Here is a 23,930-nt window from a genome sequence, read left to right as displayed (position 1 = left end):
TTTTATTTTATTTATTTGACAGAGATAGAGACAGCCAGCGAGAGAGGGAACACAAGCAGGGGGAGTGGGAGAGGAAGAAGCAGGCTCACAGCGGAGGAGCCTGACGTGGGGCTAGATCCCATAACGCCGGGATCACGCCCTGAGCCGAAGGCAGACGCTTAACCGCTGTGCCACCCAGGCGCCCCTAGAAATTATTTTTAATAGAAAAAAATAGAAACAAGCTAAATATTCACCAAAACGAACTGGTTATTAAACACAATGTGGACATATATACTATGCAGCTATGAAGAAAAACAGGTCTCAGAATGAAAAGAAATGTAACTGAACCTTCCTCTTGCCTTTTATTTTATCCCTTTATGTTGTTCAAATGCAAAATTATCTTTAATTAAATAAACATGTGGTTCTTAAAATTCCAGTTGTTAATACTTCATTAAAAATAAATCATATTCCAGGGCACCTGGGTGGCTCAGTCGGTTGTGTCCGACTCTTGGTTTCTGCTCAGGTCATGATCTCAGGGTCGCGAGATCGAGCCCTACATCGGGCTCAACACTCAGCACGGAGTCTATTCAAGATTCTTTCTCCCTCTGCCCCTCCCCCTGCTCTCATGCACTCTCTCTAATAAATTAATAAAATCTTTAAAAAAATCATATTCACTCATTGCTCAAAGCCACATACAATTTTTGAGTTTCCCCAAGCCAAATTAGTATCTCCTCTGTGCTCTCAATAATTTTCTTTGTATCTTTATCCTATCACTTAATAAGAAGCTCATATTGTATTATACTTATTTACATACAATAAGAGTTAAAATCCTGAACTCTAGAAAAAACAGCCTGGGCTTACTGGCCCATCTACTTACTAGTGACCATTAAAAGTTACTGAACTTCTCTGTGCCTATTTTCTCACTTGTAAAAAAGAAATAATAGTATCAACCTCACCGACTGAGGAATAAATGAGCTCATACATGGAAAGCTCTTAAGAGTAGGCGGGTGCCTCCACTTAGCACCGGATGTTAGCAGTTAGTGTTGAGCACAGAAAGTACCCTACTCGTATTTATATTCCTCTAAACTCCCAGCAGTCACTTGCATACAGCAAATAATAATAAACGTTGACTGAATTCAACTGACTTGCTACCAGGCGATCCAAACAGGGTTGAGGATGACAAAAACAAGGTCTCTACAAGTTAAACTTACAGCCCACTCTTGAGCCCTGCAACCTTTGTGAGCCTGGTAGGTGTTTTGTTGGGCTTCATTGGCAGATTAGGTAGAAGAGGAAAAGTGCATTAGATCGAGTAGAAGGCAAAACACAATTTGGACCATGACCAGTTTTTCCAGTAATCCCTACTCTTTCCTCTATCTGCTCCTGTCTCTGAGCACCTAAGCTTCTCGCCCATTTCCAAGGTCTCCTCGGGCCAGTTGAGGTTCATCTCTCTGTAAGGAGAGATCTCGTCTCACGCAGTCTGAGCATGTAGCATGCTCTCGGGTTCCAGGAGTCAGGCAAGTCTTGCTGGAATGGCTTTCTGGTTAGCCTTCTTACTGTCCTAAGAAGTTCAACTTACTCCCCCTTACAATCTTCAAGGTGAGCAGCGCACCCCTCATGCTGGAATGACTGGCTTTTCTCTGAGCCTCTTCACAGGGAAGCAGTGGGAAAAGGTGGCTTACGGGAGTGCAGCCGCTGCTTCTTCCTAATACTCTTTACACCCTCGATGTGATCATTCACCCTCAAGTCCCATAGCCCTTTGTACTTACCTTGCCTTGATCTATAGTTTGTCTACTTGGAAATTCCCTCATGTAAATCATGCAATGTCATTACCCTCAGTGCCTTTGAGAGCCTAGGCATGGCGATCAGTGTGCTATTCCTGTTACCACAGAAAACCCAGCGCCATGACTTGACAGCCACATGACCTTCCAGTAAACCGCTTAAATTAAACCTCAGTTTCTTCATCTAGGAATTGGAGTTTTCTGCTTTATAGGATATTGCGATTAAGCAGGGTCAAGAATATGCGCCCAGAATAGACTACACACTCAGTAAGTGGGTGATACCCATAATAGGTAAAGGTGACTTTGTGAATGAGATTTAAACCAGATCCTCCAGCTCAGTTTTTCAGGACAATTGACCTTGTGTCACCGAGTCCCAAGGTTGTGTTCCCTAAGTAATAATTTTGTGGTGTGAGCTCCAAAAAATACAGTGCAGCCAGATCCATACATGGTGAGCCTGGAACGAGGCATGGAGGGAAGGGGATGCCGAAGCAAATGTGATCGATCATTCAAACCCAAATATTTCACACATAAAAATCCCATTACAATGTTGCCAAAAGCACTATTCAAATTCCCTTGTTGCCAAAAAACACTACTTGAGATTAGGAAGACATTAACTTGGCTTTATGTACCATCACAGAAGAACAGTTAATCTGCTTCTGTAATAATGCGAATGACCTTGTACCAAGTGCAGGAAAAAATCCACACTCAGAAACAAAATCAAGATGCTGTTAGGAAAAACAATTTACCTAGTATCTAATACCACCGTAAAACCTTGCTGAAAGAATAAAAGACCTAATAAACGCACAGATCGTGCTATCCATATTAAGATGTCAACTCTCCCCAGATCATATTTTATTTGTATAAACCCAATCAAAATCCCAATAAGATCTTTTAAAGAAAAATACAGGTACTCAAGTTAATTTTATAGAATAGAATAAGTGTCCTAAAACAGCCACCCCACACAAAAACCAAAACCAAAAAAAAAAAAAAAAAGAAGAAGAAAAGAAAAAAAAAAAAGAAAGGAGCAAGGTAGGGCAGCTTCCCTATCAGGTACCAAACCAAAGCACCCAGCCCCAGTGATCCCCAGCAGTGAGGTACTGGTGCAGAGCAAGAGCAGTGACGCTTGCAAAGTATCAGGGGCTCATGTCATCCAAGTGCTTTACAACAGATTCCATTATTAATACAACTACCCATCTTCATTATCCCTACTTTTCAGACAAAGCTTCAGGTCTAGAAAAGTGAGTAACTTGCCCAAGATCACACAGGTTCAAGGCAAGGGTCTGAAGCCAGCTGACTCCAGGAGTCCAGACTACTTCACAAGAAAAATATTAATGTCCACTATCTACAGAGATCATTAAGAAAAAAAAAACCCTACTAAATAACCTAGTATAAAAATGGACAAAGGATATCAACACGTAATTACATTAACACGCAAATGGCTAAATATATATTAAAAAGCTCAGCCTCACAAATACTTACTAGGATTGAGAGTGTCTAGGGTTACAGAGAATACTTGGAAATGGGTACTCACACATGCTGCATTAGTGTATGACTTACACAGCAATTTTGGAAGGTAATCTGGCATTAAAAAATACAATTTGTATGCCTTTTCAGTAATTCCTCTTCAAGCATCAATCCCAAAGAAATATTAAACATAAGCACAAAGAGCTACATACAAGGATATTCACTGCAGCTTTTTCTGTAAAACTGAAATCCTGGAAAGAACCACACTGCCCAATCACAGAGAATATGTTACAGGATGGTACATAAAAAGCAAATTACATAGACTGACATGGAAAAACATTGGTGATCTATCATTAAAGGGGGAAAAAAGCAACCCATAGGGAATACAGATTTTTAACCCATTTGTTAGAAAAAGAAAAGGTATCTGAGAATGAGAAAATGTGAGAAAATGAGAGAGAGAGAAAATAAAAGAGAAAAAGAAAGAATAATCATTTGTACACATTACATGGAAAATGGCACTTTTTAAAGGGGTCGGAAAGGATACACGCCAAACTATGAAGAGTAGATACTCAGGGGAAGAAAGTGGGATTAGGGCCTGGGAGTTGAAGGGGACTTTCACATTCTACCCAATATTCTTCTATATAACTACGTATGTTTTTGTAATCTTGACAGGACAAAAATCAAGTGACAAAGAACTTACTATCTTGTGTTCATGCTATAATTTTTTAAAGCAGCAATATATTTAACCTGGTAAAAAGAAAACACTAAAAACTGACCAAAGAGAATAAAAAAGCAATAAATGAAAATTACATATTAAGAACAACTATTGACACCTATAAAGATTCAAAGCAACTGACACAATAAATTTTATTGTTTACATAATGATAGGCTCTGGACAGAGTGAAGACAACGGTGACAATGACAACACATTTAAACTCCTATCACAAATTGATCTGTTACAAATTTCCAGTGGTTCAACATATTAAAATGTAAAATATACAAAGAAAAAAATAAGAAATATAAATATTCAGATTTTTGCAGCACAATGCAACGTCCTTTTAAAAAAAAAGTTTGCTGTTACTGGGTATTTAATTCCGACAGTAATTCAAAACACAAAATCCCACATTTTCCTACCCTTCCCCAAAATCTGGATGTGGGGACTGCAGTATTAGAGAAGTATGCAAAAATAAAAACAACTTCAGTGCTCAGAAACAAAGCATTTTCCTTATTTTAATGCATCAAGGCGCAAAAGTTTCAATTCCAAAAAGCCAATCATTGCTATATGCGGATAAATAAAACATTTAACAACACTTTAATAATCAAACCCAACTAACATTATACTAAAAATATATATGTGTGTGTATATATATATATATGCAATACCTATTTTAGAAAAAAAGGTGCCTTGGTGAAAATGATTCTGAAAATATTCACTTGATGCACATTATGTACAAAACCTTCTATATAAAAAATTAAACTATTTTCAATGAAATTCCATGTTCACATCCCATTTGAAAATTGTACTTGAAAGATAAGTAGGTCTACCTAATGGTTTCTGTCTGAAATCATGGCTAAGGCAGTTCTCTTTCCAAGCGCCCTCTTTTTCACCCACTCTATGTCACTAATACTAATATAGACAAATATTACACAGATGCAGTCTGACATGCCTATGTGTTACTACCTGGAGTTCTGTTCACTGTTAAAACGGGACAGTTTATAGTTGCTACAAAGAATACTTTTTTTCTTAAAATATATTGTTTCTCTATTCCAAATTAAGCACTTACTTAAGACATTAATTAAGAGGCTGATAAAACCACTCCATTTGGTGTCAATATCAATAGCCCTATAAGAAAGAACTCTGTATTGGAATAGCTAGAAAAGTTCCCACTCAAGTAATAGTGCATCCTTCACCTGCATAGAATCAATTTGGCTTAATAGCTCTTTGCCCCTAGACACTAGTCTGGAGTTCAAATATGCTCTTGAAGGTTCATCTCAGATGTGAAAAAAACATCTCATATAGGCAATATGAGGGTATATGGGATCATGAAAGTTGTTAAAATCTGTTCAATGATTCTTACAGCACTCCTCATTCAGAGTAGCTGCTAAAGGTTAAGGTGGAAACAAAAACGAAAAAGACTGGGGGCAATGAAGCGGAGCTGGTCAAATATTTACACCAGTAATCATTTCACTAAGTCTTTAAGCAAATAACTGCAATGACAGGGTACCTTCAGCTCATCATTCTACAAGCACTGAGGATTTGAAGCTTAAAAGGTGAAAAACAGAATACCTTTAGAAAAGGGGAACAAGTCTGAGGCAAAAGTTGTAGGTCTGTAAATATATATTTTATATGAACACACAACTGTGTGTATTATTCTGTATATATTTACATATATATATTCACAAGATGCCCTGCAGTGTAGTTCAAAAGGCCTTTATCAAGGAACAAACTGATTCTAGTATAGGACTTAGAGTTCATACCATCTGTATAAGAAACAAATGTGCATATATTCACATCATGTAAACCTTATCAACAAAAACACTGCTATGACACTAGGTTAAATAGGTTTTACTAATCAGTGATGTAATCAGAACATTTCTTACACTGACAATCAAAATAATGAAAAATACACAACTGGGTTTCAAATTCACAAGAAAAAAGATGTTTCGCATGGCAAACAAGAACAAAGTTCAGATTCCAGAGTAGGGAAAAATATCAAAACTTTATAAATCTCCTGGGATGCAATTTAATTACTGCATCAATTTTAGAAAAATAGACTCAGAATGAACGATGCTGCTATGAATTCTCTCAACCACATCAACCCATATGTTTATCTTTTTCCTCTTTTGTTTCCAGCTGGAGGTTTCTTCAACTGAAGGAGTTGTCCTCCTGTTCCAAAACCTGCAGAGGCAGGATTGGACACCCCAAATGTCAAACCAGCTGATGCCGTGATGCCAGGATTGCTGAAGTTAAACCCAGATGTACTTGAGCTGCCAAAGCCTTATGTTTAGGGAAGAAAATATTCGTATCAGAAGTTAAATCACAAAAACAAATATAAAAAATGGGGATGAGAGGTAAATTTCTAGCTAAAAAAATACATAATTTGTAAAAATAGCGAGTATCTTAGAACCCTTAATTTGTAACACGGAATTTTACAGGAAAATAATTTAGCTAACAACTAAGAGGCACCTTTAAAGACAGAAGTTTAGTGATCCAGGACAAAAGAGAAACCTTAGCACAAATAACTGAACTCTACAGAAAACTTCAAGTTGTCAGATACTTTCCTGTTAATTAAATAAGTCATGGTGCTTTCCTCCTCAGCCCCTCTAGAAACTATTATCAACATGTAGAAGAGAGACTTCACAACCTTTGGGCCCTCCTGTAATCCTAAGTCCTCCAAGAAGGCCTTAACCCACAATTTTCAGGGCCATGAACACACCAAAGAGTAGTATCAATTGTTCTGATTTTATAAGAACCCTTGCAAAACTAAGATCAAGAACTAGCACAGCCTACTTAACTAAGAGTACCATATTTAAATTATAATCCTCAAACCATTGAATTCTACTGTTATTTTACTCTTTTGGAACTGCTGATTTTAAATACCACTTAATATTAAATGGAATTTCCTTAAAACTCCCTCAATTTAAACATAATTTAATAAGTATTATGTCATTATTTTAGACATGTTATTTATCCCTACACACTGTGCATTAAAACAAGCCATTATTTACAAACATAGAGAAAATGGAGAAGAAATCTGGAATTTTCTACTCGAAGAGTCAAAAGAATATATACCTATTTCAAATGAACAAAGAACCCAATTACCATCATCTCTAAGCCTGGTGTTCTTAAAACCAAAGGGGCTGATAACTAAAGAACATCTCTTTGGGAGAAAAATTATCCTCCTAAGTAAATAATGATAAAAGCTGGCTTAAAACCTTTATTATGATGGGTTCATTTTTATAATAATGAAGAGACTTGTTTAACCATGAAACTAGCCTTTGGGTTTAAAAGACTCTCCCTCTACTTAGTTAAAAGAGGACATAATTACTTTTTATATCAAACTAATAAGTCTTGTTAGAAATATTTTACAAACCTGACTTTTAGTTTGTAAGAGAGATAAAACTATATGATTTGTTAGGCTTGCATGCTTCATTCAGGGGGTAGAAAACAAATCAGGGATCATTTTTGGAAACTGGAAATAACAATACTTATACTTTTAAATCAAATAATTTGCATCTTTAAATTTGCCTGAAATTCAGGCCAAAAACACACAAACCTGCACTAAGACTTCCTGAGGGTTTATTTGTTGTTCCAAATCCAAATGTGGAGGCCCCTGTGGTGCTGCATCCAAAACCAGAGCTAGTTCCAAATCCTAGTGGAAGGGTAATAGAGAAATATACAATGGTATGTAAAACACAGGTTAAAGGATACTGATAAGTAAAACCGAAAATCATCAAAGGTCTAATAAATACAGTGCGATTTACTCTTTCTCATAAGACTTTTGGAAGAATCAGGTTAATTCTGAAATAAATATTTTATATGTATTTAGACTAAATTTATAACCCTTCAGTAATTTTAAAGAACAAAGCCATAAAGAACAAGATCATATTAGTGTTTTCTCTCCCAAATGGACTAGAAATGTTAGTGACCATTCATATATGATGTCAAACAGATATAAACATACCTACTTAGGGATATTCCTTTAAAAAAAAAAAAAGACTGACTAAATTCATAAATAAGCATGACATACACAACAATTTAAACACCAAGTACCAAAAGGTAACTTTACTCTGCTTTTTAAAAAAACGTTTTCACTTACAAACCTTTACCACATAGTCAATCACGTTAAATCTACTCAGTAACGGTTGGCTCCTGTCACATACCAGGGGATGTTAGCAACTGAGAACCTCAGAGTGGGAGCATCATGGTTTTTCTCTTAATACTATTCACAATTTAAATGTAGAAATATTCTTCATTATATAAAGTTGAAGAGGTGATTCTGCTAAGTAAAGACTTTGTTTCCATTCTCTTAAAAGTCAAGTGCTCTAAAAATAAAATTCAAATTCTTCTTGGGCTACTCTGCAACAGCTTATCTAAAATACTGTTTGACAGTATTATGGTATTATGGCCTATAACACTAAGAAATATGATAGCAAATTGGATTATAGATCATAGGAAATATGCTGTCTGCCATAATTCTATTAATTCCAATTGAGTCTACTATATTAAGTAACCTTGAATGCTCACTGGCTTCCCTCTTATGATGATGTATTTTAGTGGAAATAAGGGAATCTTATTCATTATATGACAATAGGCTTGTCACAATACACTCCACTTTCAAGTGCCCACACCAGAGAATTGTGAATACGTTTGTATTTGGCATGACGACCTGCAGAAGACTTACCTTACTAGTTAGAATTAACTTATAAAACTATTAATTATTATATATACAAGTAGGCATAAAGGCAAATATGCCAAAAGTGCTCAGGAAAAGACAGAAGCCGAGCTGTTCAATTATAATAAAATTATTTCCCCATTTAAAGTGTTCATTTACAGAAAAAGAAGATAACGATTAGTAGGATGTATGTCCAGAAGCAGTTCGGACTCCAAACCGATGCGATGTTAAGACTACTGATTTTCTAAAGTTAATTAAATTTATTAAAACTAAGTAATTTTCAAGTTCACATTTTAGCATATTGCTTTGAAAATATGAACATCCCTACCAATCAATTTTACTACGTTTATATTTACTATTCATCAAAGATGAAATGATTTTTTAAGTTCTCAATCTAATTCTAGAAAGCACTAATTATGTTTGGAGAACTGTTTTTGTCAGATGGAACCTTCACTTCCAAAATAGCAGACCCTCTTAAAAATTTTTACACGCTACTATCCATTCAAATGTATCATAGTCCAATGCAATATTAGAAAAGTGAAAGTGTACCTCCAAGGTTTGAAGAACCTAAGCCACTTGATTGCAAGCCAGTGCCAATACCTGAGCCGAATGGCGTTCCAAAACTAACTCCCAGAGATGGCTGTGGCCCTGGTATAACAAAAACAAAACAAAACAAAAACAAAACAAAACAAAACAAATGGGGGGGAAAAAAAACAAATTTGCCTTACTCTTTCAAGATTAAAGTTTCCTTATGAAATTATTTTTTAAATAAACAGTGATTAATTTTGACAAATTCTATTTGCTAAAACTTAATTTTCAGGATGTCTCCCCAGCCTGATTTATCTATGATGATTTACCTATTCAAAAAAAAAAAATTGTTTTTAAGTGACTTGTTCGTGCCATACAATTAAGAGGCTTACCACACTGAAAGATGAATGTTAATTTAACCTGCTAAATAATTTGAAATCTTTAATGTATTGTAAATTATAATTCTTTTAGTTTTACTTCTAGAATGGTTTTAGATCTCCCCACTTGTTTTCTGATAAAATTATTTGGTGTAATCAGTAAAGGTTTTTATTTTTTTTCTTTTTAAAACAAGCTCCTTATCGTTAGAGTCAAGTCTCAACTGATCAAAGAGACTGCCACTAACGTGGCAAAGCTATCATGTTACTTCATAAGAGTAAGTACCAAAAAACTAGGCATCACTTTATATGAAATATAAATGATATATACAATAAATAGATAAAAAACAAGACAATGTTTTATTTTATTAAATTTATTGTTCATTTTAAAGCAAATCAATTACACAGTAACATGACAATTCCAACTTGTTCACAAAAAGTGATAACTGAGTTCTATTATTAAGCTCTGCTACATTACACCACTTATCACCTGATTAAATAAGATAGATAATGAACATTTACAAAGGCACCGCTGTGTACCTTGACAGATTCAATACATTCAAGATTTCAATTCAGAAGTTTCTTTCCAACATTTTGGAAAATGTACTCAGATGCAGAACAATTAGTCATCCTTTCCCCGTTTGTTACTTTAAAGATTTTGGCTGAGTTTGTTTGGCAAGAATAGCATCAAACTTACTAGCCTCTCTTTTTAACTACTTTTTTTCTTTAACTAAGCAGAATACAAAAATCTAAAAATCTCTCATTTGATAAATAATTTATGAAAATTATTCAATAAATTTCATAGTACAATCTTCAGTCTTGTCTTTTTCAAGCACAGTGATCAGTGCATCTCAAAGTTGAGGGAACTGCCAAAGTAATATACAGATTGAAATTTAAACTTTTCAAAAAAATCAAAGCCTTCAAGTTGTTCAATGAAGAATGAGGTTTGTATATTCAAAAGGTAGTGTAAAATTATAAAACATTAAAAAAAAGAAAAAGAAAACTCAGGAAACTGCATTTTGCTACACTGGGACAGAAACTGGACTTTTCAAATAGCTTCTACCCAGAAAATAAAGAATAAGAACTAATAGCAGCTGGAGTTCTTATACTATTATTAAAAAATAAATTAAAAAAGGATTTAAATTTTTACATCCAGTTTGAGATCAATTTGAGAATAAAATACCTGCCTAGCAGCTCTTTTGTAAAATGTTACTATAGGAAAAAGAAACTAAGTGTATTACTCTCTTATTTCTAACAAAAATAATACATAGAAAACACACGTCCAGTTTCTTGAACACTGAGAGACTTAAGTGTCACATGTTGATAGGAGGCACTGCTGGTGGAAGACCCTAAAGAATAATGCACACCACAGCCCTCAACCCTACAAGTCATAAGAGTTACTCAAATAACATGCTTTTTGTTGTGTGTGGGTCTGTTTTTAAGAGTAACCCTAATCATCGATATTCAGGATATAGGTAATCAAGAACTCTGACAATGACAAGACTTTCCATTGCACAACAGGTACATGATACTTTGAGTTTTGTACCTTCACACAAATTCTGAAGGCAACATCATTTATAAAACTAGTAGGCAAATGTATAACATTTTTTAATATTAAAAACTCATGATAAATATCTCCCATGCCAAAGTATTAGCATATATTACACTCTGGCCACCATATAAATTAGTTTCACTATTAGAAAGCAGAATCTAAATCCTTCAGGCAAAAGTCACGTAAACAATCCAAGAAATCTGTTTCAAAATCTGAAGTCATTCAATGAGAGGCTTAGTTCCATAAATAAAACCAAGTTAGTAGTAATATATCCCAATAATTGCCCAAAGTGAAATCTTCATGTAGAGTAACATTTTACAAAAGTTACCGTATAATATATTCACACACAACAAAATCAAGTTTAGCACTGTAATTCATATTTTCCAGAATAAATTCTACTTTCTTAAAAGTAAAACTGCATTCACAGGAAAAGGACTAAAGTGCTAAAATTTTTTTAATAATTTTCAATAATTACTCAAAATACCTAATGTAATTAGTATGATTATTCCTAAGTCATATTTTAAAAATAATTTTTTCTTAGAAACAAAAAATGCCTTTTCCCCAATTTGAAAACTTTTACTTACTGATTTAATGGGGAATGTTCCTTTGGTTGTTAAATACAACAAAACCACAAAACTACGAGAAACTAAAATGAAATACTTAAAATTTCCTATTTAACACTACATCTTAAATGTCCAAACCTACACTAAAAGCTAGAAATTAGGAATTCCTAACAAAATGTCTCAGCTCTCCTTAAAAATAGCAGCTAAGTCACATGAGAATAGTCTTATTATGTAAACATCAAGAACTTTTAAAAGTGTCAAAACACAACAGCAAAACTTAATCCCAATACGTTAGCTTAAAACAATCTATCCTAAGTTAAAATTATACTGATAATTCTAATGTAAATGTCTTAAGCTTTTTAAGAGGCTTCAAAAGCACTGATGGACAAGCGTACTCAAGATCTACTAATATGTCATTTATCCATGTATTGATGCTTATTTCATACATAATTAGCCTGCTGGTTTTTCATCAATTCTCTTCAGCCTTCAGAAGCAATAACCATAAATCATGCAGGCCTAATCTCTATTATATTTTTTTCATTAAAAAACACCAAAGAAAAGTTAAGAAGTCACTTAAATTCATACCTTCACCTCCAAGAAAGACTACACAGAAGCCACCTTCAGAAGGTAGCAGCCTAAGAAGTGATAAGCACTTTTTACATTAATGAAGTCAAGAACCCATATGCAACCAAAAGCAAAACCCCTGACAACTCAAATCTTGCACAGATCAACAGTGATGTATAAAAATAGCATACCAGCTTTACCTAACTGAATCTACATGGTCTTTTAAAATTTGTTATTGGCACTTAAAAAAAAAAAAGAAAAGATGGCCTCAAAGTCACGAGACATAAAGAAAAAGTCACTGAGTACAAAGCACAACGGAAGAATTTCTCAACAGGCTATAACTCATGAAATCAGTACGTATCTAAGAGACCTGCTCATCCATCTCCCTGTAGTGGGGACATGACTAGAATAACTAACATTCTGACTATAAGATGCATAAAGGAATGCACTATCGAGCTAGGGAGGCCTTCAAAGAAACAAAAGGAAAAAGAAGGCATAATGCAGAATTGTTACTACTATTGTTTAGCTTCTCAGTTCTAAAAAATCCACACAACTCAAAATAAAAACAATGTAAGACTGCTAAGGTTGATAAATTACAATTCCTGCCAGCTGATGAGGAAGCCCTTAAGTGGGTTTCAAAACTGCAGGGAACACAGAAAGCACAGTCAAGTTTCCCTGAAGCCTGGCAAAAGTCACAGATAAAATTAGATGAGCAAAGGCTCCTCAAGTTGATTACTCTAAATCAAGCTAACACTCTCTACCACAACAGATAGCAAACACCATACTCAACGCATATAGTTTACCTTTGTATCCTTGGAGCCTAGCACATAGTAGGCACTCATGTTTATAGAATGAACATATATCTTCATATGTCCATGAGCCCAAAATGCATGACCTCTCAAGACTGTCTACATAAGAGAATTAAAAACAACAACAACCCTGACAAGTGGTTTTGCTTCAAATTTAGTTGTATACCACAGAATATAATTCATTTATACCATGACATTTTAAGTTACTGACCTTTCTCAAGTTGTATTTATTAAAATGGAAATCCCTTATGTTTTAAAGAACATTTAACCAAAACCCATGCTTATCTCATCTATTGTAGGATTGATATTGGCTCTAAAAAGTAAATTGATACTATGTTGGTTTGATTAGCTGGTTAAATAATCAGGAGGACTGATAATCATTAATTATGGGACTGATTCCTATATTGACTTGATAGGAATCGGCCACATAACGACTTTTTTCCCCCTCCGTGACTTGAGAATGGAATCCTACACTCCAGCCAGCTAGAGAACTACTACAGAGTGCCACTGTGAGCCACTATTCACATGGGTCCAGCCATGGAATGTGGACGATTTGGCATAAACCAATCATCAGCCATTCACTGATGGTAAGTCAATTCTGTCATCTCCAAATGTGAAGAATAATTTTTAAACTGCCAGTACTGAAAACCAGAGAATGCTTTCCTAGTAGAGGCAGCCTAAATGCAATCTAGATATGCCTGTTTTTTACTCTTTTTAAATAATTTACTATTGGACTATATGGAACTCCTAGAAAGACACATGCTATAGGATAATAAGCATTACTCAAAAATTTGTGAATGAGTAAAGTAAAAAATCAATATCTATAAGACTATATGTTCTATGTCATACTTCAAGCCTGACAAAAAAGAGACTGTAGGAGTAAAGACAATAATCTGCAAAAGACACAGGACCAAACTCCACACTGCAGAACTAGACCACAAAAATGTTTCTATCTTTAGAAGTGGAATTAAACCAAGGACTAAAATTATCTGCTTCCCAGTATCTCACCAATTATTTTCATCATTTGCCCAGATTCCCAGTTCATACTTCTTAATGTGCAATCCAGAACATCTCAAAACATCTTTTCCCTGCTCTTGCTACTGTTCTGTTCATTCTGAAAAGGTACAAATAATTCTAGCATGTACTTTCTTCCAAATTTGGTTAAGAGGACCTGTACTCTGTTTTCAGTCATTATGCATAAAAACAACCAACTGATCTTCAACATACCTTCAGTTATAACAATGTACTTCATCCTAAATGTGCGTAACTCTGTAATCACTATGTATGAGGAAATGAGAATGCACCATCTATCAGTATCATATATGAAAAATGCAATGTATGGCTGGATATTCTCTGACTTTAAAACAATAAATGATACAATCACAATTTTAGAATCTATATTCTTAAATGTAATTCGGTAGTGAAACACCATGTTCTAAAGGGCATTTATAGCAATACAGCAAATAACATTAAGTAATTCACAATATTCAATATCTAATTGATGAATAATTATTGCTAAGACTACCCTGCATTTTTTATCAGGTATGTTTATAATTGTGTCCATCACAATTTTTAGATTGTACTGGAATAGCTACTCATAGAAATTTCTTCAGTGCTAACACAAAAGGAAGACTTATAAAAATGCACATCAATGTTCTGCATTTGAACAGTAAGAAGCTATAACTTGAATGCATTCAGACCTGTAGCAGGCTGTTGCTGCTGTGTAAGTGTTGCAGCCATGGCAACGGCTGCTGCATTTGGCATGTTGCTGAAAGGGGTGGGTCCAGTAGTAACTCTGGGTGCATTCTGCCACTTCTTGGCTTCTGCTCGCCTGGCTTCAAACACATCTACAGCATCTCCCAAGAACATTTTCCTGTAGCCAAGGTACTGTTCTTTTAGCACCTAAACAAAAGAAAAAAAGAGATGGTTAATAAGTTCTCTGTTGACTTTGGGAATATATCAATAATCTAACTAGGAAATAAGTAACCAGACAAATGAAAGACACTTGCCAATATTATACGTTCACCCTAAAGTGCAAATCAAAGTGCTAGTGAGGCATGGTGTGGGAAGTGATGCATGCAAGCTCTATTACTCTCTTATTTTCTTCCCTATTTTTGTCACGTCTTTACAATAAACTGCCTAAAATATTCTGGCTCCATGACGCTCTCTTTAAAATGAGTTAGCAAAACTTTTAGACAAGCAAAGTAGTATCTAAAATTCCATTCAATATTCCAGTTTTTCGCCTTTCCCCCTCCAACACCCAACGTTTGGACTCAGAAGGCTAAAACCATGTACTACATATTTATCTTTAAAGAAGGTTTATAGCCTTCTTTAAAAGACCTGGGTGACAAAAGTTAAAGAGGTTACGTTGGCAGAGAAAGCTTGGAGGGCATAAAGAGAGTTTTTACTTTATCAATATAATTTGACTATTTTACAATGAGAAAGACTCATGTTGCTCCTGTGTCACCAAACTGGGGCAGGGGTAGGGAGGGAAAGTGAGCGTATAATTTCAGAGTAAGAAAGAAAAATTACCAAGTTCGTAAAGTGGACTAGTTCACGCAGTGCAACATCTTCTTTGATTAAGGCCATTAATAGGAGCGATTCTACTTCACATCAGAATTACTAAATACTTTCATTAAAGGTTTAATTTAATTTAGATCAGTTTTAAACAACTTTGTGCAGAGATGTAGAATTTTCAGATTTCCTACCGTTCTCAGCAGAAATTAGTATCAGTCTTTTTGGTCTTAACAGGTAGAGCATTTAGAAATCTTACTGTTAATTACAGTATTTAAAAGTTGTCATCCCCTTTTTGTGTGGACATCAGTATTTGATGTTCCAGTCCCAAACTTTCCTATCTCTATAATGTATTTAAGCAGACCTGCCAAGAACTGAAAACTGCAGGAAATCCAGTCAGAAGTAGGGTATGTGATATCAGAAGAATGAATTTTATTAAAATTGATCTCCCCCTAATCCATCCTCCCTTTTCTCCGTGCAATCATATGCACGTACCCATGCAATGTCTGGCATCGACAGCCCATAAATTTTAATTCTACTTCAGGTACTAGAAAATAATGACCTACCTCAGAGACTTGAAAGACAACTGGTTTAAAAGGGGGGGAAAAAAAAAGAGCTGACCTCAGCCATGATTTATATAATTACTGATACAATGTTCAATTTTGTTGACTGGCTGGATCAGGTAGTTTAAGCCTGTTTCAGCAGATTATCTCATGAAAAACAATACACCAGGAACAAAAATAAAAAAACACATCTTGTGAGATTTCTATAAGTCAGTCAGTCTAGAAATTAGTCTGCTCACTAAATGCAGCTGAAAAGAAATGGCAACANTAGAATTCAAGGCATTTATGAAGTTGAAGGTGGCAATGTGGGGTTTGGGTTACCAAAAAAAAAAAAAAAAAAGTAGGTCAAATTGTCATGTCAAGTTTATCCAACATGATTAGAGGTGATTTTGCGTGAATCTGTCTCACTGTTATATGGTCGTTACTGAAAAGGGTAGTTTTCAAACCAGAGAGGAGAAGCTGCCACTGAAAAAGCATGTATACTTACAAATGACCTGTCTGGAATTTGTTTTAAAATATTCCAAGGGGAAAAAGCATCTCTGTGTGGAAAACTGATAAAGCAAGACCAGCAGGATCTTGATAATGGTTGAAGCTGAGTGGTGAGTAGCTAGGCATTCAGTACAATAATGCCCTACTTTTTGTGTGTATATTTGAAAACTTCCACAGTAAAAATTAAGAAAAAAAAAATCTGTACAACACAGACTTCAAAGTATCAATAGGAATCATCTTTAGCCCTTTAAAAAACTAAAATAATATTTATTACAGACCTATAAATTTCAAGAAAATTTGACAAAAATTCCTTTAAATTATTGAAAAAAATTTGGTTTACAATTTTAAATATATTAAAGCAAAAGGTCCAAAGTACGCTCATTTCAAACACGGTATAATTTAAATGGTTAACTTTTTAAAAATCTATTACCATGCACCAGATTAAAATAAAAATGAAAATAATGACAATCTCAAACTTTATTTTACGCAGTTACTAATTTAATTAGACTCAGGTTTGGATACTTTGAATTTTAAAGGTTTTTATGACTATATAACTCCAAGAAAGAATTTAATTATATTTGTCTGACTAGTTGGAAAAAGTATACTTACGTTTAACATTTCACGTAAATTTTAAAAACTAACATTACACAAGGTACAAATTATTTTGTTACTTAATAAACACAAACAGGTCCCTGTATTTAAAAGGGAAAAATGCTGTAAGCATTTGATGACCAACAAGTATTTAAAACATACGTAAAATAAAGCAGTGCAAAATGATTTCGCTACTAAGAATGTTTATTTTCTGTAGTGCTGCTTATAGTGGAAGAGATGGAAACAGCCTTAATGTCCAACAAAAGACGATTGGTTAAGGAAACTATGCAAGTATATACAATGAAATCCTGCATTACTACTAAAAATTATGCTGAAGAAATATATGTATTAATGCAGAAAGTTGTTTAGAATATACTACTGAAAAAAGTTAACATAGCTGACTGCACAGAACACTTGGATCTTTTTGGAAAAAAACAGATCTGTGATTATGTCTGAGTATGATTATGGATTATTTTTGTTTTAGTCTTTTTCACTTATATGTAATTTTAGCTAGTGCTGTAATAAGCATAAATGCTGTGCTCTGCAAATAAACAGATACTTCACTTGGGTCTAGATATACAGATATGTGAACTGGTCATGAAAACTTACCTTTACATTTTCATGAATAGACTGAAGTTGTGCAGCTAAAGCTACAAATGTTTGATAAATTTTCTGCATAGCCATTGACAAATCTATAAAAGAAAATTATATTATCACACAAGTATCTATGTAACACAATCAGTATTATTTTTCTATTACTTGAGTCCAATTTTTGGTACAGTTTAAAGTGTAGGAGGAAAAAACTACAGGAATATTTGCATGAATAAGAGAAGACAGCACAGTGAGCAGACTAAGAGGAGGGTGTTTGCATTAGTCATCAGGGGGAAGGGAGGAGGCCCTGAGACTTCTGCCCTAGTTAGTGTAGTAACAATTCATAATAAAGCACTTTATATTTACAAAGAATAAAGATTTAATCAAGGGCTTAAGGAAGTTTTCTTATAGCAGCTTGAGACAACTATTAGTAGTTATTTAGAATATCTATTATATAAAAACACCTTAACCTCTCTCACCAAAATTGAGTGCTTTCCGAAAAAAAAAAAAGTCATCACAGAAAGCATGTTACCTTGAGGAGTTATATGGGAGTTATTTGCTTGAGTGGCAAGATGGTTTTCTAGTTCTTCAATCTGCTGTCTGTACTGCTGAAGCTGTACCTCAAACTGCTGAACCAAGATTCTGAAGTAGCTATACAAAAACATTTACAAAGTCAGATCAAAGTTTTAAAAATATTATTTTCCTTAACATTCAAAATACTAGATAAATAAATATATGTCCCCATATGACTTAGTTTGACGACCTAATGACATAGCACAGATATTACTGAAAGAAAAACTAAAACTCGTAAGTTATCAAGGGATCAAGAACAGATGCACATCCTTACTCTAATCATGAAAAATCCCAATTAAGGGAAAATCTACAAAACAGCTTTATACTCTTCAAAAGAATCAGGGTCATGAAAGACAAAGACTAAGTAACTGTTACAGACTGGGAGAGATTAAGGAGAAATAACAACTAAATGTAAAGTGAATAGGATCCTGGAATCGGAAAAGTACACTAGTAGAAAACAGATCGGATCCTGGAAAAGAAAAAAGGACTTTAGTGGCAAAGTCAATAAAATTCAAATAAGTTTTGCAGCTTAATAATATCGCACCTATGTTAATTTCCTATTCTTGGTGGTTACACAGTATGTTAACGTCAAGGGAAGCAGGGTTAAGGGATATAAGGAAATTCTTTGTATTACCATTTTTGCAAGTTTTCTTAAGGTCTAAAATAAGTTCAATAAAAAGTTTTTTTTTTTAAACTACAATTGTCAATGAGACTTTACAAGCAAGTACTTATGATTCTTATATTTATAATCTGAAAACACTACAGTGTTTACAGAAAGAATGTGTAATACTACTTATTCTGATAAATTTAACCAGAGAATGCCAGAAAGATAAAAAGAATCTTGAATAGCATGCAAAGCACGCTGAATGTTATTCTGTAAGAAATGGAGAACTATGAAAGCTTTTTGCAGTGGAAAATGACGTAGTTCAGCCCATTTCAAAACTAGTTCTAATGGCAGCACGAACAAGACAGGGATAAAATACTGGAGGAAGTCCAGGGAGGAAATATAGACCATGCTAATCTGAATAAGATAAAGGGAGCATCACTGTCCTTGTTAACTTCCTGATTTTGATCACTGAACTGTGGTTATGTAACAGAATATTATATTTACGGAATATATTAAAGGAATACATTATATTTAAGGAATATATTATATTTAAGGAACACACACTGAAGTACTTAGCATAAAGTACATGTCTGCAAATTACTCAAATTGTTCGGGGGAAAATATGTATATGCATACAGACAGCAGGGAACAAAACAAATATAGTTTAAATATTAACATGTAAGGAAACTGGATAAAAGATATGGGAATTCTTTGTTTTATTCTTGAAACCTCTCTATAAGCCTGAAATCATATCATAATAAAAAGTTAAAAGAAAAAAGAAAATGAGGGACCAGGAGTCAGACAGACCTATACCACTCACAAGCTCAGGGCTTCACCTCTTCATGCCTCAGGCTCCTCATCTCTAAGAATGGAATAGTAACGGCTGTAGAGGTTTTGTGGAAAATGAGATAAAGCAGGTAAAGTGCTAAGCACATCACCTGGCATAAGGTAAGCATCTGATACATATTAGCTATTATTATCTCTACCAACACAAAAGGATATAAAGAAAAGAGACAAGACAGAGATCACAGGGCAACTACACAAATACACAACCTAGGTGATGAGACTGCAGATGGATTTTTTAAATTTTAACTTATCTACATTATTTCTAATTGCTCTTCCTGAAGACTTATCACCTATGTGAATAAACCTATGCAAATAAGTAAAAGGGTTAAACTATTTCCAAAATGCCCTGTTTAAGGAAGGGACTATCATACTACTACCTGCAAAGTTTAATATAGTGCAATAGGCCCTGTATGTAACAGGCAAATAAAGTGTAACTGCATAATAGTGGTTAAAAGCTCAGATCTTAGCTGTCACTTACCCTCCAATAAAATGAAGGTAAGAACTGCCTTCTTAGGGTTATTATGAGAATTAAATGGAGAAATCCATGTTAAATGCTTTAACCCAGGTTTGCTACAGAGTAAACTAAAAATTCTTAGCCTGTGTATTATACTGTTCTGCTTTGTTAAAGTGAGAAAATCTAGTAACTTACTCAGCAGGGGCTGTGTTTTCATGTTGGAGTCCAGGTGGTGTTTTCTGGGTTCTTAAAGCTATTTCAGCATTCTTTAACTCCTAATAGAGCAGAGGTTTAAAAAAAAAAAAAAAAAAAAGACCAGTTAAAAATACTGATTTTCTCTGGACTGAAACTTCAAACAATGCCACTTTCATGCTATGAGAATATGCTATGTTTAACCGGCTTTACAAGTTACTAAAACCTCTTCCCAAAGAAGACATAGTACACCTTTAAAAAACTTTATGATAAATTTATAATGAGCTGCTGATCTATTTAAGAACTATGGACTTCGGGGCACCTAGGAGGCTCAGTCGGTTAAGCAGCTGCCCTCAGCTCAGGTCATGACCCCAGGGTTCTGGGATTGAGCCCCACATCATGCTCCTTGCTCAGCAGGGAGCCTGCTTCTATCTCTCTCTGCCTGCCACTCCCCCTGCTTGTGCTGTCTCTCTGACAAATAAAAAATAAAATCTTAAAAAAAAAAAAAAGAACTATGGACTTCTATAAAATTCATGAAGTTAATTCATCTACAGCACAAGACTCTATTTTTTAAAAATCTTTAATATATAAACATAGAAAATGCTATTTTAAAAAAAGCAAGGTAGTAGCAATAATAATGCTGAGGCTGATGCAGCAGCAGTTAACATTCTGGAAGTGGAAAGGAAGCACTATGCTAAAGGCTTTATGTGTTCTATATCATGGTTCATCCTCAAAAACCACCTTATAATGTACGTGATGTCTCCCTTTATACTAATGAAGAGGGGAAATTACAAGGACATGAGGTAACTTGTTCAGACCCATTAACTGGAATACCTGAGAACTGCATCAAAGCAGCCCTTTTAGAGCCTACACACCTAACCATTCTTATATTGCCTTCTTCTGTTCTTCAATGCCATTCCTATCTTTTATAAAGCCAGTGGTTTTTCAAGACTGATACTGTGGTTTTACCCCCTTACATCCCACACTGCTATTACCTCACTTACTTTCAACCTCTATTTAAGTTCTCTTATTTAAAAAAAAAAGTACCTTAACTTTATATTCCTTGCAGCAACCTCCTACCCTCACTTCACTGCCAAACTAAGTCTCTAACAGTCTCTACCTGTTCTTTCCACTTCCTTTTCATTCTTCATCTCGGTCTTCCAGCCTATCCGACTTCAGGACAAATGCCCTGCAGGGATCTGGACTATTAATGCTGAACCCTGCCTACCTCTTGCCAGGCCGACTCATAATCAGTGCTCCTATGATACCAAACTGCTTACAGATCCTCAAATATGCCTATTTCATGGCTCCATGCCACTGCTTGGTATTCTTTCTACCAGCCTGGTGAGCACTCATTATGTTCAAGATACAGCACAAAGGTATCCTACTCTGGACAGATGATAAAAGTGCCCACTTGAGCCCTTTGTGCCTCTATCATACCTCATACCTGGAACATGTTACCCACCTGATTTAACTCACTCTCCCTAATATATTTTAAGTCTTTTGATCCCAAACACTTCTGTTGAACTGCTCTATGTACAACAGATCCTTACAAATGTTCACTGACTACATGTAACCTCAACAAACCATTGGTACCTGCCCTACCCAAAAAGAAGAGACTTAAATACCCCTCGTATTTTAACTCTTGAGTTATGTGACCAAAAAAATGAAGGATTTAAGAGACTTTGCTTCCATAAGGTTCTGGTCTTTGAAATCACAACACTGCTCCTCAGAATTGTCTGTATTTCCCAAAAAGGCTTTCTTTGAAAAAAAGGTTTTAGTGTTGAAGAAGACTGATAACTACTTCACTAGGAGTCAGAATATTTTCTCAATTGATAATTCACTAAACTGTGGGTAGAGCAATAGCTTCTGAATTAGAAATAAGAATCTTAGATCAAACTTCTTTGATATCACCTATCAAATTTTCTAAACTTGACTTAGATGACTTTTTCCTTACGGAAACTTTCTTTGACTCATCCTCCTCTTTGTTTACCACCTTTATAGTCTACCCAATGTTTTACTATTTCATTTGCACCACTAGTCTTTTAGTATCTTTGGGGTTGGGTCTTTATCTCTAAAAGACTGTTAACAAGTCTGGTACATAAAAGGTATTCCACAAATATTTATCAGTAGAATCACCCAGTGCTAGCGTTACAGTGGATCCCATTTTAGCATTCATTTCTCTTTTTCCTGAGTTTGCCTCCTCCATTACTGTGCTAATGATGCCTCCCATATAATTTCATATATTTCACATAAGAAATTTGCAATTTCATGTAATGTTTAATTGGAGTCTAAACATTCTCCACTGTCTAAAAGCATAACATCTCCTTCCTCCTAAAAAGATGATACATATGTATCTGATGATGTATACAGAAGGATAAGTGGAAAAGAAACATGGGAGAATATCTTAATCATATTTAACTAAAGAGCTCGTAGGCAACCAGGAAATCTGAAAGCAGACAATAAAGGCTTCTGAATTCCTTTTAAATATCATAGTTTAGAATAGCTACTTTAGTAACACATTTTTATTAAAAATATCACAAGGTATTCCCTAATAGTTGACTGGAAGACACATAAGCACATACAAACTTCTAATTTTAAATCAAGTAAGTCATGGGGATTTAATGTACAGCATGGTGACTATAATTAATAATACTGTATTGTATACCTGCAAGTTGCTGGGAGTAGATCTTGAAAGTTCTCATTTTTTTAACTAAGTATGGTGGTAGATGCTAACCAGATTTGTTGTGGTCATTTGGCAGTATATACAAATATTGAATCATTACACTGCATACATGAAACTGACTTTTATAAGTAAATCATATTGCAATAAAAAAGGACATATAAGCACCTTTAAAATTTTTACTTAAATTATTATCACTTTATTTATGAAGCATAGCACTCTGATAAGCCCATGTTTTAAAAAGGCGTATTACAGGGCCATCTGGGTGGCACAGTTGTCATGAAATCGAGCCCCGCAATTGGCTCCCTGCTGAGTATGGAGTCTGCTGGAAATTCTCTCGTCCTCTCCCTCTGCCCCTCCCACTGGTGAGTGTGCACCCTCTCTCTCTCTGGCTCGCTCTAAAATAAATAAATCTTTAAAAAGGCATGTCACATAAAGCTCATTAACAGATGAGGGAAAACTTCAGTGAAAGATTTCTAGACTGCCATGATCAGATCAAGTATATTTTATAATTGTGAAGTATAAAACAAATCATCTACCATTCTTCCCCAACAATGTAGATAAAAACAATGTATTATATATTTTATATTTATTATACCATAGAAACAAAAAACAAGTACACACGAATGACAAAAAACATGAGCCTCATTAACATTTTTAACTAAGACATAAGACTAGCAAGTCATCAGAATATTATTTATAAAGCACGATAGTTTTTATTTAATCACTGACAGATTTTTAAAAACATATTTTTCTGCCTAGCTTGTATAATATAGCAATTTAGCCAGCAAGCACTCTTGTGAAGCAAACTAATTAAGAG

General features: G+C 34.6%; 1 protein-coding gene across 2 annotated transcripts in view; it reads right to left on the bottom strand.

Annotated features, from left to right (window-relative positions):
* Window positions 1-4,059: 4,059 nt before the first annotated feature.
* The window catches only part of NUP58 (nucleoporin 58), a 38,817-nt gene continuing 18,946 nt past the window's right edge, over window positions 4,060-23,930 (bottom strand). The window contains exons 10-16 of one of the 2 annotated variants that reach the window (XM_019801202.2): window positions 20,431-20,510; window positions 18,288-18,406; window positions 17,774-17,856; window positions 14,708-14,909; window positions 9,167-9,265; window positions 7,499-7,594; window positions 4,060-6,219 (exon numbers count right to left, since the gene is read on the bottom strand). In XM_019801202.2, coding sequence (XP_019656761.1) covers window positions 6,050-6,219; window positions 7,499-7,594; window positions 9,167-9,265; window positions 14,708-14,909; window positions 17,774-17,856; window positions 18,288-18,406; window positions 20,431-20,510 — 849 coding nt within the window. In that variant the 3' untranslated portion in view covers window positions 4,060-6,049. The remainder of the gene's footprint in view (window positions 6,220-7,498; window positions 7,595-9,166; window positions 9,266-14,707; window positions 14,910-17,773; window positions 17,857-18,287; window positions 18,407-20,430; window positions 20,511-23,930) is intronic. The other variant, XM_002920665.4, reaches the window with a different exon arrangement.

This window comes from Ailuropoda melanoleuca, chromosome 7 (assembly GCF_002007445.2).
Source record: "Ailuropoda melanoleuca isolate Jingjing chromosome 7, ASM200744v2, whole genome shotgun sequence".
In the NCBI taxonomy this organism is placed as follows: Eukaryota; Metazoa; Chordata; class Mammalia; order Carnivora; family Ursidae; genus Ailuropoda; species Ailuropoda melanoleuca.
The sequence above is the reverse complement of the archived record's forward strand: the minus strand, read 5'-3'. Positions and strand labels throughout refer to the sequence as shown.